Below are 14,300 nucleotides of genomic sequence, written 5' to 3'. Positions count from 1 at the left end.
AGGGCCCTTAGAACACAATGTCAGGGCTGGGAGGGCCCTTAGAATATAGGATGTCAGAGCTGGGAGGGTCTTCAGAAGACAGAATTTTGAGCTGGGGAGAGCCCTTTGGAGGTTTTACAGATGGGAAACTGTCATGACACCTGAGATTGACTTTTCTCTTCTCTCTTTCAGTACTGCAATGGGGGCGACCTTGCTGACTACCTGCACTGTGAGTAACTCGGCCCCACTGTTAAAAGGGTTCTTGGGATCAAGGAAGTGTGCCCATACAGCTGGGGAAGGGTCTAGAGTGTGGCATGCTGAGGATTGCCCAGCCAGTGATTTGGATTTACCTGGCAAACTGGTAGTGAGGGACTAGAAGTCAGAAAAAGCTGAGTTCAAATCCCTTCTCAGGTACTTGCTGTGACCTTGGATGAGTTGTTTAACCTGTCTGTGCTTAGTTTTCTTCTCTGTAAAATAGGAATAATAAGAGTGATGGCCTCCTAGCATTGTTGGTGGGTATCAGTGAGATGGCAGTGGATAGTCAGGAAAATCTGACTGAAAAATCTGTCCTCAGTGCTGTGTGACCCTGGATAAGTCCCTTAACCTCTGTTTGCCTCAGTTTCCTCATCTGTAAAATGGGGATAGTAATAGCACCTATTTCCCAGGTTGGTTGTGAGGCTCAGGTGATGTAATAATCATAAAACACTTAGCACAGTACCTGGCACATAGTAAGCGCAGTATAATCCTTAGCTACGATTGTTATTTTAAGCAAAGTGCTTTAGCAAACCTTAAAATGTGATAGAAATGCTAGCTGCTTTCCTTAGTTTGGCTTCTCTCTCTTTTCCTTTTTATTATCAGCCAAGGAGGCCAACCGCAGGCAAAGAGAATAAATTATTAATAAGCTAATTTCTGACCAGAGCAGATGTTTTGGCCATGGAGAGAGAGAGAGAAGGGAGTATGTTTGGGGTCTGGAGCTTGGTGCGGGTGGTTTGGAGTGGGGAGGAATGAGGGGTGGACCAGCTCAAGGTTAGGACACTAATAGGCCCAAGGTCACTTCTCTTGCCCCAGGGTGGTCAGGCCCTGAGGTTTGTAGTCTGCCCCTCCAGATCTTCTTTGGGGACCCTAAATAAAGCAGGGAGGCATCTGTCCCAAGGTTGGGGCTCCTTAGAAGAGGTGTTTGGATTACTTTTGCCTTTATAGCCCGGGTTGGTGAGAGGGCTTAGGGAGAGATGGGGGCTTGTGTTCTCTAGTTGCTGGGCATGACAGTGGGTATTAGTGGGGTTAGAGGGGGAGGCCTGTGGGAGTTTCCAGAAAGCAAGCCTAGAATGAGAACTGGGGTTTGGGATGCCAGGAGGAGGGAGCCGGGCTTGCTAGGAAGAGAGTGCTGGCTCTGGAGAGATCAAAGACGCCCTGGGTGTTTACATCTCACTTCTGCCTGTTCTTGGGTCAGAACAGGTCATAGTGTCCAAGCTCGTTTCCTCTCCTGTGTAGGGGGCATGAAAAGTCTTATACTCCCAAACTCATGGGCTTATTTGTTAGAAGAACATGACAAAGCCCTTCATCTTAGATTAGGGTGCTCTAGAAATGTGAGTGGTGTTGGTGACTGTAGCTGGAAGAGGGACCATCTGAGGCCTCAGGTGAGGCAAGTAAGCACCTAGCCCCAAGATCATCCATCCACTCAGTGGTTGAGGCAGTTAGAGGCTCCTTATTCCTAGACCTGGGTCCCTGCTGTATCTGGCAGGGCTGAACATTGACAGATGGGCCAAAGGACCATTCACTGGGGCTAGGCCTCCTCCCATGTACACATATACCCACATAAGCAGTAGGCAGTGTGTAAATATTGGGGTTGATTGAAGGCGGTACTGGTCTGTGGTCTCGCCCCTACCTGGCCAGACAGCCCTGGGCCTAGCCCCCTGCTCTGTTTACTTTTCTCTTTGACAACCGTCTGGATGCTGGACGTCCTATCTGAGCTCAGCTCCGTGACCTTTAACGTGCTGATAAGCTTGTGTCCTCAGGGTCCAGTATGGGGGCTGGCGTAGCCAAGCTGTCCAGACTGTCCAGCCAAGTGTCCAGGAGGCCCCTTAGGGAGGCAGATGGCTCTTCCTCTCTAGCCTCTCCCCCTTTTCTCTGGGAGGCCCCTTCTGATCGATTGGTCCCGGAGCCCTTGTTTGCTCTTTGTGGAGTGTGATGGAAGGATTCTGATTATAACTCCGAGCACGGGTTGTGGTCTGGTGATGTGCCGTGTGGGCCTGGGTGCATGGCTCAGCTGTGTGTGTCCATGCTTGCATCTGTCTACCAGTACCAACCTGTGCACATGTGGGCAGATCACTTCTTCCTCTCTAGCCTTGAATGTACTCATCTGTAAAATGGGGGAAGGAATCCCTCCCGGAGGAGCTGGTATGCAAGAAAGCACTTGAAGGGAACAGAAAGAGGGGCCACATTTAGTGTCTAGGTAGCCCAGGGTTGAGTGCTAATGGTCTGGGTTCGATTTCTCCATAATCCACTTAACTTTTGCATGTTGCCAAACTCCAGACTAAGCTCCCTGTTTCTGTTCTGGTTATAAGGGAGCTTGGAGGAGAGATACTTTGGTGTTGCCCTCCCCGCCACATGATGGGAACCATGTCTAACTAGGAAAGACTTCTTCTAGGCATCTGGGCTTTGGGGGGTTGGGGAGGGCAACTGACCCAGTTTTGTCCCTCTGCCCTTGAGGTCTCTTCAGCTGAGTCTAGAGGACCATAGATTGAAGGCTGGGAGAGACCTTAGGGGTAATCTAGTCAACTCCCTCATTTACGTATGAGGAAACTGAGGCCCAGACTGGTTAAATGATTCATCCCCAAGGTCCCCCAACTAGTAAGCATCAGAGGCATGGGGCCTCTGATACCAGGACCTTTTCCACAGGGAAACAAGCTGGTGATCATGGAGGCTGGCAGGGAAGGGTCATGGGCAGACAGACAGACACATACACACACGCTCACTCACACATTCATTCACTCATGCACGGCTGTTGTTCTTTTGCTCCTGAGTCCCAGTAGTTCCAAGTTTCTCTGGAGGGAGGAGGAATTGTGAGAATTTGCTCTCAACCCTATGACCTGAATACTAGAAAAATTGAAATTTAGCCAAAATCAATCCGCACATCAGAAAAAAATCTGATGTTATCTAGCATGTTCCTGCACCCATGGACCCCCACCTTGAGAGCAGAAGGTATAGGAGGGGGAAGGTATCTTGGATCCCAGAGGATATTTTAAACAAATTTCTTGGTTCTTGTAATTTAATTTTTTTTTGTTATGAAGTGAATCATTGAAACAGCATTTCAGTATGCAAAGAACTAAAGAGAATTACATATACAGTTGTTTTTAGAAAATGTTTATTAACAAGCTGTCATTCCTATATTTTTTCCAGAAGTTTGCTATGTCTGTGCATATGTATGCACACATGCACGCATTTGTTTTTTGTTTTTTTGCTAAGTGAAGTCCTCCCCTACCTCCTTTCTCTACACATCGCTCAGAAAGGAGCATCTGGGATAGCCAGAGTTAGTCCCTTGAAAACAGAGAGCCCTCCAGCCTTATTTCCTTATGTCCCCTTGGCATGGTTTGTTTAGGAGTGCCCAGGAAATGTTCTTGATGCAAACATCTGGTCTTTCCAGATGTTCTGCTGAAGATAAAACACACAGTGTATGTCCAGGAACAGGGAAGAGGGAAGGAGCCTTTCTTTGGCCTTAGTTGGTGATGGTCCGATTACTGAAGGCTAGGATTGGAGACTTTGGACTGGATGGAGTTTCCGCCAAATCCCCTGAGCCTGGCCCCAGACTGAGCTTTGATCCTAATCCCAGGGCATGTGTAGGAAGCAGGTTTTACCCCCTGTGCCCTAAGGACTCCTCCCATCCCACCTTCTAATTCTGTAGAAGGAGCACCAGAGTGAGAGGTTAGGTCAGGGGTAGGGTTCAGTCAAAGGGCCGCACTTGAGGACCTAGAGGGCCCCTTGTTGCCTCGAGGCTAAAGATTCCCCACTCCTGGGTTAGGTGACTGAGGCTTTTGTATGAATTTATCTCTAGTTTTGTACGTTCACCCTGTGAGCCTACACACATGATGTGCCTTTTCTTCTTTGGGTCTCAGTCTCCTCTCTAAAATGGGGATAGTGATAATGGATGGTGGTAGGAAAGAGGGGCTTTGGGAAGTATAAAGAACTTCTAAATGGGGGGAGGGAGGTTGCAGAATTGTTTGATCTCAGGAGGTGGGGGCTCTTTCATGGGCTTACTCCTTTGGGGAGGGGGGATGTTTCATGACAGGTGAGCCCCAGAAACAAGCGGGACCATGGTAGGCACTTTACAGCCATTGGTGGTTGATTGAATTTTTTTTTTCCTTTCTCTCCTCTTTCTCGCAGCCATGCGGACCCTGAGTGAGGACACCATCCGGCTCTTCCTCCAGCAGATTGCAGGCGCCATGAAGATGCTACACAGCAAGGGTATTATCCACCGGGACCTGAAGCCCCAGAATATCCTCTTGTCCTACTCTGGGGGCCGAAAGTCCAACCCCAACAACATCCGAGTGAAGATTGGTGAGTCCCTGTGGGCTGGCCTGTGTGACTGGCCCTGGCTCGGAGGTGACGGTTCTGTCCTAGGACACAAGCAGGGCCTGCGGGTGCCATTTGGGAGCTCACTGTCTGCTCCAGTGACAAGCGCCCTGCTTTTCCTTTTAAAAAAAGAAGAGAGAAGAGTCTTGTTTATATAGTTTGGTTTTACGTTGCCTAAACTTGCCTCTTGTCCAGTCAACAAGCATTTATTAAAGCACCCACTACAGGCAGCGAGGTGACGCAGTGGATAAAGCGCCTGGACCTGGAGTCAAGGAGACCTGAGTTCAAATCCAACCTCAGACAATAACTTGCTGTGTGACCCTGGGCAAGCCATTTCACCACTGTCTGCCCCAGTTTCCTCAGCTGTAAAATGGAGATAAGAGTAGCACCTACCTCTCAGAATTGTTAGGGTAAAATGAGACAATATTTGTAAAGCACTTTGCACACCTTAAAGTGCTCTGTATGTGTGTTATTTGTATAATTTATAATTATAATTATTGTTAGTATTATTAGAGGATTTTTTTAAGCAAAAAAGAGAAAGTAATTCCACAATGTGATAAATACATCGAAACAAATCTCTGTTCTCTGCAGTGCTGCATGCCCGTGGCCCATCCTCCACCTCTGGGAAGGGTTGGGGGGCGCCATTTCTCTCTCTTTTCTTCTTTCTGTTCTTTGGGGCCAGTTTCACAACGCCCATTTTCTCGATTTGATCTGTGGTAGCTGTTTTCCATTTCCATTTAAAGAAGGTGCTAAAAGCAGGATTGACTTGTCAGTTTCCCTAGAGGGGAGTGGTCCCTTGAGGGGAATCTCCTTCCCCTCCCCCTCCAAACCTGGGCCCATATTTATAAGATAGAGGCAGCCTGCAAAATTAAGGATTGAGCATTAACCTTGAAATTAGGGAATTCCAGGTTCAGATCCTGCCTCAGGGGCCTGTCATCTGAGCAAGTCATTTGATCTCTTTAGCCTCAGTTTCAAGTGGGGATAGTAAACATGATGATCAGCTGGGTGGGTGCAGTGGATAAAGGGCTAGGCCTGGGTTCAGATCCGGCTTCAGACTCTTACTAGCTGTGTGACTCTGGGCAGGTCGCTTAACCTTGTTTGCCTCAGTTTCCTCATCTGTAAAATGAGCTGGAGAAAGAAATGGTAAGCTCCTCCAGGATCTTGGCCAAGAAAACCCCAAATGGGGTCATAGAGAGTCAGATATGATTGAACCAACCAAACAACAACAAAACCTCTGATTCCACATCTGGTACGCTTTCCTAATCACTGTTAAAAAGTCAGTTATTATCATGGATATTTTTGGGGGGGGCATGTCTTCCAAGGCGAGAGAGGGAGAAGATAGAAAAGTCCCAACACTGGGGTAACTGAGGTCCAAACCTTAACCTGATCTCTAAAAGCATGAATTAATTATCTAGGCAGCCTTGGAAAGGTTGAGAAGGATGGAGTCTCTAGTCCAAAGATTTGGATTTAGAATCAGAGGACCTGGGTTCAATTCCTACTCTGTGTGATCTTGGGTAAGTCACTGAATCTTTGGGCCTCAGTTTCCTGATCTGTAAAAATGGGATCTAAAATTTATGGTTGCTGATCCCAAAGCCTGATTTTCCTGGGATCATAGATCTGGAGAAGTCATCTAGTCCAGCCCTCTGATTTTAGAGAGGGAAACTGAGGCCCAGGGAGTCACATGACTTGTCCTACTTGGTATCTAAGGCAGTATTGGAACCCAGATCCTGTGACTCCAAGGCTACCACATGTACTCCCTGGGAGACACCCCTGGGCGTAGGGCCTCATAGTGAGGGACACTACTGAGCCATAGTTTTTTTCAGCTTCTTCGTGGAGCTAAGGCCAGGCAGGGTGGATGCCGGGGCCCCAGAGTCTTCTTGTCCCCAATTTCCCTCTCTCTGTCTGGGGCAACACAGGTTAATGGGTAACTGAGCCAGGAGCAGAGTTGATTTCTGGCTCTGTCTCCCCACAGGTTTGTTTAATGAGTTAGCTTGCTTAATGAGTGCAGATGGGGTCGTCTGAGGCGTTGCTCAGGTGTGAGCCAGGCTTTTATGACTGGGAGATATGGGGGCTCGTGAATGCACAGGTTGCTTTGCCCTAGTCATTCAGGGGCTGGTGAGAGTTCAGGGACCCACGAGGAACAGGCCCCTGCTGGGAGAATTCCCTGGTCCATGCCTCTTATCTCCAAACAGCTATCTTAGAATTTAAGCTGGAAGGGTCCTTAGAAAATGGTCTTCTCCAATTTTCTTTGCAGAGGAGGAGACTGAGACCTGAAAAAGGGAGGAGATCCAAGCAAGGTCCCCTGAGTGGTAACTGGCTCCCATTCAAACAGCCCCCCTGAGTCAGGAAGCCCTCTTGGGTCCAAACTAAGAATTTCTTGCTATTGAAGTCAGTACATTTCTTCTGGCCTTCATGTTGTGGGATAACTATAGCATTGGTGATGGGAAGGGAAGAAAATAAACATTTATTAAGCGCCTACTATGTTCTAGGCACTTTGCAAATATTCTCTCATTTGAATCTCACAACAACCCCTCTCTGGTGAAGGTTATGCTATTATCCCCATTTTATAGTTGAGGAAACTGAGGCAAATAGAGGTTTAAGTGACTTGCCCAGGATCACGGAGTTAGTAAAAAACTTGAGTCTGGACTTGAACTCAGGTCTTCCTGACAGCAGGTCTAACATTCTATCCACTCCGCCACCTAGCTGGGGAAGGGAGGGAGGGTTATAGAAGGCTGTGACACCCAGATTCACGGCCCAGCTCTGCATCTTACTTGGAGCAGCTCCTTTGGGGCTGAGTTGACCCAAAGTAAACTGGGAGAGGAGAATTTTCAGCATCTTATTTAAGTTGCTGTGCCTGGCATTGTGCCAGACCCCGAAAGACAAAAAAGCAGTCCCTGCCCTCAAGAAGTTTGTGCTCTGTTGGGAACAACTTGGGACAAAGAAGCACTTGTATATCCCTATTTTTCCCAGCGCGTGACCAGCTGTCCCTGCCCACATGTAGCTAAGAATGAGGGATAGATACTGAGGCCCAGCATCCTTGTGATGGAGCTGTGTCCACGACTCCCTCCTGGCAGAGAGAGATGGGAATGGGAGGAGAGAGAGACAGAGAGAGGGGGAGAGAAAATGGGAAAGGGAGAGGGGGAGAGAGAGAGAGAGAGAAACAGGAGGGATGGGGGCAGGAGGAGTAGGGAGAGAAAGAGGAATAGGAGAGGGGTAGGGGAGGCTATTAACTCCTTGGCTTCCAGAGGTCTTTGTATGTCTGTGGAGGTATATATCAGGTATATATAGAGAGCCTATATCAGGAGTTGGACCCCTAGTCAGTATTACAATTTTCAGTGTCTTAGGACAAAGGTAGTTGGGGCATTGCTGGGCAGCCCAAGCAAGCAGGGCCTTTGCAGGATCAGCTCTGAATTCATTTTTATCTCTTTGTTGTAGCTGATTTTGGATTTGCCCGTTACCTACAGAACAACATGATGGCGGCCACACTCTGCGGTTCTCCTATGTACATGGTGAGCGGTGTCCCTGTTTTCCCTTTCCCTTCCACCCTGCCACATACATGCTTGCTTACATATGCATGGGCATATATGTGGGCAGGAAGGACGTACCATGTAGGGATTCACCCATGTTAATGGTAAACACTGCCTTCACACATATGTATGTACCTATATAATAGATGGAGTTCTGTGTGTGTGTATACAGAAACACCATCCTTACACATGTGCTTGTATATATGTGCACTTCTGGACAAATTCTCTCATGTCCACAGTGCACCCTGTCCTTGCTTATCCCATGCACACATACATGCACGTGTGCCACACCCAGGGCTCATCTTGTGACCCTTCTTCCTGCCCCTATCTATATCTGTGCACATACACAATCTCAGACATTCCTCTTTAAGAATTGCCAGGTTCTAGGTTCTTCAGACCAGGGTCCGTCCTTCTTTCATTGGAGCCGCTTGGTTTTGAATGGCTTAGGAGGCAGAGCTGGGGTGGGCACAAGGAGGAGGGTTTCTGGCTCAGCTGTGGAAAGCTGACCCAGAGGGCCTCTCAAACTTCTTATCCCAGTGTCATACCCATGGCAGGATATACCCTTTCTTTTAACCATTTTCTCCCCTTTAATGTATTAATGTATTTAATGTATTACAGATTTTTTTTCAATCATTCTTTTTCCAATGACTTCCTCCTCACCCCAATAGAACCCTCCCTTCAGTCAGCAGGCATTAATTAGGGAGAGCCCACTATCAGTCACTATCACGCCCACAAGGTAGTTGGCATTGTCTTCGATGCTGGGAGATACATAACTTACACTCTATCAGTGGGTTGGGAGAGAGAGGGGTGGCAGGGACATAGTAGAACGTGTCTTCATGTAAGAGATACAGAAGGTCATTTTGATTTGCAGCTGTGAGGGACTCAGAATGGCCTTGTACAGGAGTTGGGCATTGAGTTGAAAGGATGTACTCAGTGAGACAGTCAACACACACACAAGAGTCATCTCTTTGACTTCTCTGCCATGAAGCATACTTAGCCAACAATCTTGTGAAGTCATGATTGCTCTCTGTATCATGGCAGTCATCATGTAAATTGTTCTTCTGTTTCTTAAAACTACCCCCCCCCCCGCCCCGAGTTCCTTAGGATTCTTCATGGTTGTTTTTTCTTGTGAGGCCTGTTCTTGACCACTACCAATTCACGCTGATATACCAGGAGCCAGACTCACCGCATCAGAAGGCCAGATAGATCTGTTCCTCCATTGGGATGGAAGCTTAATCCTTAGGCAGTTTATCAGTTATCTAAAAAAAAAAGTCACAGTATCAATACTATTGCCTTCCCCCATTCCCACCATTAAGAAGGGGGTTGGGGGGGGGAAGCTTGTAACATAATCATACTCAAGCAAAACATCCATTCCGTGGCCATGTGAGAAAAGTCTCATTCTGTCTGTGGGGAAGTAGGTAACAAGCTTCATTTTAGGTTTTATGGTGATGGTCATGGTTTTGATCAGAGTTCACAGGTCTTTCAGAGTTGTTTTTCTTTACAGTGTTGTCACAGTATTGATCTTCACGTTCTTCTAAATTCCATTTCTTATTCTCATTTCCTAGGATTCTCTGAAAGCTTCCCTCTGGTCATTTCTTTGTGACCTAAATAATCCATTAAATTCACATACCAAAGTTTCTTCCAGCCAGTCCCTGATTGATGGGCACCTCTTTGATTTCCAGTTCTTAGCTTTTTGTTTTTTCCTTTTCTTTTTAATTCTCTTTTCTGGGTCAAGAAGTTTGTTTGCCCTTTTAAACCATTTAACTTTCTTAATACCCTTGGAAGACATTAAGGTTATGAAAGGGCACTTGTGTATTTTCCCCCATTAGAATGTTAGTACTTTATTATCAAACAGCCCCTTCCTGTGTTGCTCAGATATGTTTATCTTTCTAGATTTCTGCAGAGTATTGTGCTTCCATTTCAGAGTTCCTACTTAGCTATTGTCTTTTCATCAAGAATGATTAATAATCCTATTCCATTAAAAATCCTATTCCATTTTTTTTCTCCTTTAGTATTATACTTAGCTTTGCAGGTGAATTCTTGTTTGCAAGCTCCCCCCCCCCACTCCCTCTCTATATATCTATAGATTTAGATATAGAAATAGATATCTTTTTGTGTATACATACATACACACACATACATGCATACATACACACACATGCATACATACAGAGAGAGAGAGGGAAGGGAAGGAGGGGGAGGGAAAGAGAAGTCTCTTTCTTTCTTGGTCTCCCTCTTGCCTACTCGCTTGCTGTCTCTGTATGTATATGAAGAGTGAGAGATACAGATTTTTATATATAATCTTTTTGTCTTCCAAGCTCTCCTCTCAGATTAAGTAGAAGCTGCCAAGTCTTATATGATTTTGACTGATTCCCTTCTGGTTGAACTCCTTTCTGGTTGCTTATAGTATTTTGGAAATTCTGGATTTTGGCTATGACATTCCCGGGACTTATCCTTTTGGTGTTTCAGCAGGTGATTCGCAAATTTTTTTCCTATCTTTATTTGTCCTCTGGTTCTAATATATTTGGACAGTTTTAATTAATGATTTCTTGAAATAGTGTGTCTGGGCTTTTTTTTTTTTTAATCATAATTTAAATCATAATTTCAATGATAAAATTATTTCTCCTTGACCTATTTTCTAGGTCAGTTGTTTTTGATGTCTGTCCAATATGCTACATTTTCTTCAGTTTTGTCTAAGACTTCTTGCTGACTCATGGAGCCATTGGTTACTGATGAGTCTTTTAGTTTTCAGGGATTCCGGTTTTGGGTAAGGTTTACTACTTAATTCTCCTTCCATATCTTTCCTCCAGTGTTTTTATTGTTTTTTTTTTTTTTCTCACTTCATTTCTTTGCTTTTGTGACCTTGTGGAAAATCCATGTTTTCCTTTGAGTCTCTGCCTGTGGTTGTCATGGGATTACTCTCCAGGTTGAATTTTGAGGTGTCCCTGGACAGTAGTGGTCAGGGTTCTATGGTTCACTTTCCAGCCTCAGTTCTTGAACTGGGGCTTTGTGCTCGGCCAGGCTCCATCTCCTGCTCTGGTTTTGGGGTGGTCAGGCTTGACCTGGATCCCCAGGATCCCTGCACTGAGTCGCATGTCTCAGGGCTGTTATCTCTTGCCCCCCATCCCCCATTCCAACACAGACTCCAACGTCTGGTTCTTTGCTGTTCAGAGACCTGCTTGCTGCCCCTCTGGGGGGTTTCCAGATCCTATGCTGTGGTTTTCCACCCACCCCAAGTTTTTGTCAGGAAACACTCAGCTCTTCCTTTCTTCAGACACTGAGTCCTACAAGCTTTGAGAGGCTGCTGGTTTTTTTGTCTCAGTATGGTGCTGCCTTTGCCATCAAAAACCCCCTCTGCTACAGAAGCCTCGGGTTTCTGGTTGACTTTGTGGTGTTCTGGGGTGGAAGAAGGCTCTATACTTTCAGTTTGGGTTTCTCAATCATTAATTGGCCTGTTTAGGATGTGGATGGTTTTGCTCTTGTCTGTGGTGGGTAGCTGGTTTTCCTGCCTACTTTCAGGCAGCCACCTTGCCCAGAAAGTCTCCATTTGATAGTGTTTCTCAGCCTTCCCTTTCCCCTCTTCGTCTTTCACCTCCTTGACTATGGAAGGAGACTCTGGTCCAGCTCACAGACTGAGGAGGCCTGTTTCTACTTCTCCAGGGCATGGGCCACCATTCTCTTTGCTTCTTTTACCTGAAAGGTCCCTTTAATCTAGAAAAAATCATTAGAAATGCTTGATCACGTAGGCTCTTGACTGTCCATCCATCCTAATGATCATTACATCCTTGGGGCTTGGGATTTCATGTGTCTTTCAGGGCCGAGAGCCCAGAACATCTCTGTAACTGACCCCAACTTAGCCCAAACTCAGTTCATATGGGAGAAGGTATGGTGCAGTAGTAGTAAGAACCACTAGATTTTGAGTTGAGAAACAGGATTTAGAACCTGGCTATGTCATCAGCATCATGGTGGTGGTGGTACTGGTGGTGATAATAACAATAACAACAACAATAATGATAATAATAATAGCTAACATTTATATAGCGCCTTCTGTGTGCCAGGCACCGTGCTAAGTGTTTTGTAAATATTATCTCTTTGGCCTTCACAACAGTCCTGGGAGGTAGGTGCTATTATTATCATCCCCATTTTACAGGTGAGGAAACTAAGGCAGAGGTTAAGTGACTTGCTCAGGGTCACACAGCTCCTATGTGTCTTAAGGCCTGATTTGAACTTGGATCTTTTTATTCTATACACTACCTGTATGACCTTAAAGAAAATCTCCTCTTTCTCATTTGTAAAATGAAGGGGGTTGGGCTAGGTGACCTCTGAGGGTCTCTTGCAGCTCTCAGTCTGTGTTTCTGGTCTCTCTGAGATCCAGAGAGGCTAGGACCTGGCTTGGTGAAGGGAGATCCCACACTGAGAGTTGCTGTTCTGAGAAAAATCACACATATTCACGAATATCGACTCTATGTGCCAGGCACCGGAGATGTTCCTAGCAGTGACACCCCCCCACCTTCATCTTTTTATGCTCCTGCAAATCCAAGGACAGGCGTTAGGGAGGGGCCAAGTTCTGTGGGGTCACGGACTTTCTTGAGGGCCGGAATCAGTCTTCAGCTGGTCCCCCTGGGAAGAAGCTATCCTGTCATTTACAGAACTTGGAAGTGTTCCCTGGAGGTATCCTCTGTCACTATTTATGTGTTGCCTCCCCACCCCCACCATTCATCAGAACCTCAGGACCTTGAGGGTGAGGACTGTGGGTTTTCCCCTTTCTTTCTCTCAGCAGCACGTGGCACAATGCACAGCCTGGCACATAGTTGGCACTTATACCATGCTCGTTGACTCACTAAGAAATACCTTGTGTTCCCACAGGCCCCCGAAGTCATCATGTCCCAACACTATGATGCCAAAGCTGATCTGTGGAGTATAGGGACAATCATCTACCAGTGTCTGACAGGCAAGGCTCCCTTCCAGGTGAGTGCTTAGGGGAGGAAGCCCTTTTAGGGACCTTGAGCTGCTCTGAACAGGAAAAGGGAAATCCCTTGGCTGGGTCATCCTTTTTTATGTATGTTTTTTTTAATAAATAAAAACCTACTTTTTTTCTTGCCCTCTATTTTGCCCCTTCCCTTCCCAGTTAGAGGTAAAAAAAAAAAACTCTTGTAGCAAATACTCATCATAGTCACGTAAAATAAACTCCCGTCCAAAAGTCCTATCTCATTCTTGACCCTGAGGCCGTCACCTCTATCAGGAGATGGGTAGCATGAAATCATGAGTACTCTGACGTGGTCTGTCATTGCTATCGATGAGTTATTTGTCTTTACGATGGTGATGTGACTTTGTAAATTATTCTCCTGGTTCTGCTTACTTCACACTGGGTCAATTCCATGAAAGCCTCTCTTAAGTTTCTCTTGAACTGTCCCTTTCATGTTTTTGTTTTTTTTTCTTTTTTTTGTTTTTTGTTTTTTGTTTTTTTTTGGCAATTGGGGTTAAGTGACTTGCCCAGGGTCACACAGCTAGTTAGTGACAAGTGTTTGGTCTGAGGCCAGATTTGAGCTCAAGTCCTCCTGACTTCAAGGCTGGTGCTCTATCCACTGCACCACCTAGCTACCCCCTCCCCTTTTCACGTTGTCTTTGAAAACAGTCCCTCTTTATCATATTTACATACCATAACTTAACTTTTCTCCAATTGATGAGCAGGCCCTTAGTTTCCAGTTCTTTGCTACCACAAAAAGTACTGTAAATATTGTTGTATGTATGGGGGTCCTTTTCTTCTTTGATGTCTTTGGGATCTAGGCCTAGCAGTGGTAGAGCTGGGTCAGGGGGTATGCACATGCACACTGTAGGAAGTTAGGGAGCATGATTTCCAAATTGTGCTGGACCAATTCACGGCTCCACCAGCAGTCTGGGTTTTGTTTTGTTTCGTTTTTAATGGGAGTTTAGTTTTTATTTTATAGCCTTGTTAAATGTGTATGCTATCATTTGGAAAGACTCATTAGGTTTATGATCTGTTATATTTACAGCACCAACTTAGACTTTAATGGTATAGTCTCATGCCTAGGTATCCAGTCCCACACCAGCAGCGTGCCTGTTTTCACATAACCCCACCAGCATGTCATTTTCCTTTTTTTTTTTTCTTTATCTTTCTTTTTTTTGGTTAGGCAGTTGGGGTTAAGTGACTTGCCCAAGGTTACACAGCTAGTGTCAATGAGGTCGAATTTGAACTCAGGTCCT

At 45.9% G+C, this 14,300-nt stretch overlaps 1 protein-coding gene across 3 annotated transcripts in view; it reads left to right on the top strand.

Annotated features, from left to right (window-relative positions):
• The window catches only part of ULK1 (unc-51 like autophagy activating kinase 1), a 54,368-nt gene that overhangs the window by 14,256 nt on the left and 25,812 nt on the right, over window positions 1–14,300 (top strand). For all 3 annotated transcript variants that reach the window (XM_027844107.1, XM_027844108.1, XM_027844106.1), the window contains exons 5-8: window positions 172–208; window positions 4,360–4,533; window positions 7,984–8,057; window positions 12,942–13,043. In XM_027844107.1, coding sequence (XP_027699908.1) covers window positions 172–208; window positions 4,360–4,533; window positions 7,984–8,057; window positions 12,942–13,043 — 387 coding nt within the window. The remainder of the gene's footprint in view (window positions 1–171; window positions 209–4,359; window positions 4,534–7,983; window positions 8,058–12,941; window positions 13,044–14,300) is intronic.

The sequence above is a fragment of the Vombatus ursinus genome, unplaced genomic scaffold, assembly GCF_900497805.2.
Source record: "Vombatus ursinus unplaced genomic scaffold, bare-nosed wombat genome assembly UNPS02014935.1, whole genome shotgun sequence".
NCBI classification, from domain to species: Eukaryota; Metazoa; Chordata; class Mammalia; order Diprotodontia; family Vombatidae; genus Vombatus; species Vombatus ursinus.
Note: the sequence above shows the minus strand (reverse complement) of the source record. Positions and strands in the feature narration are given on the sequence as shown.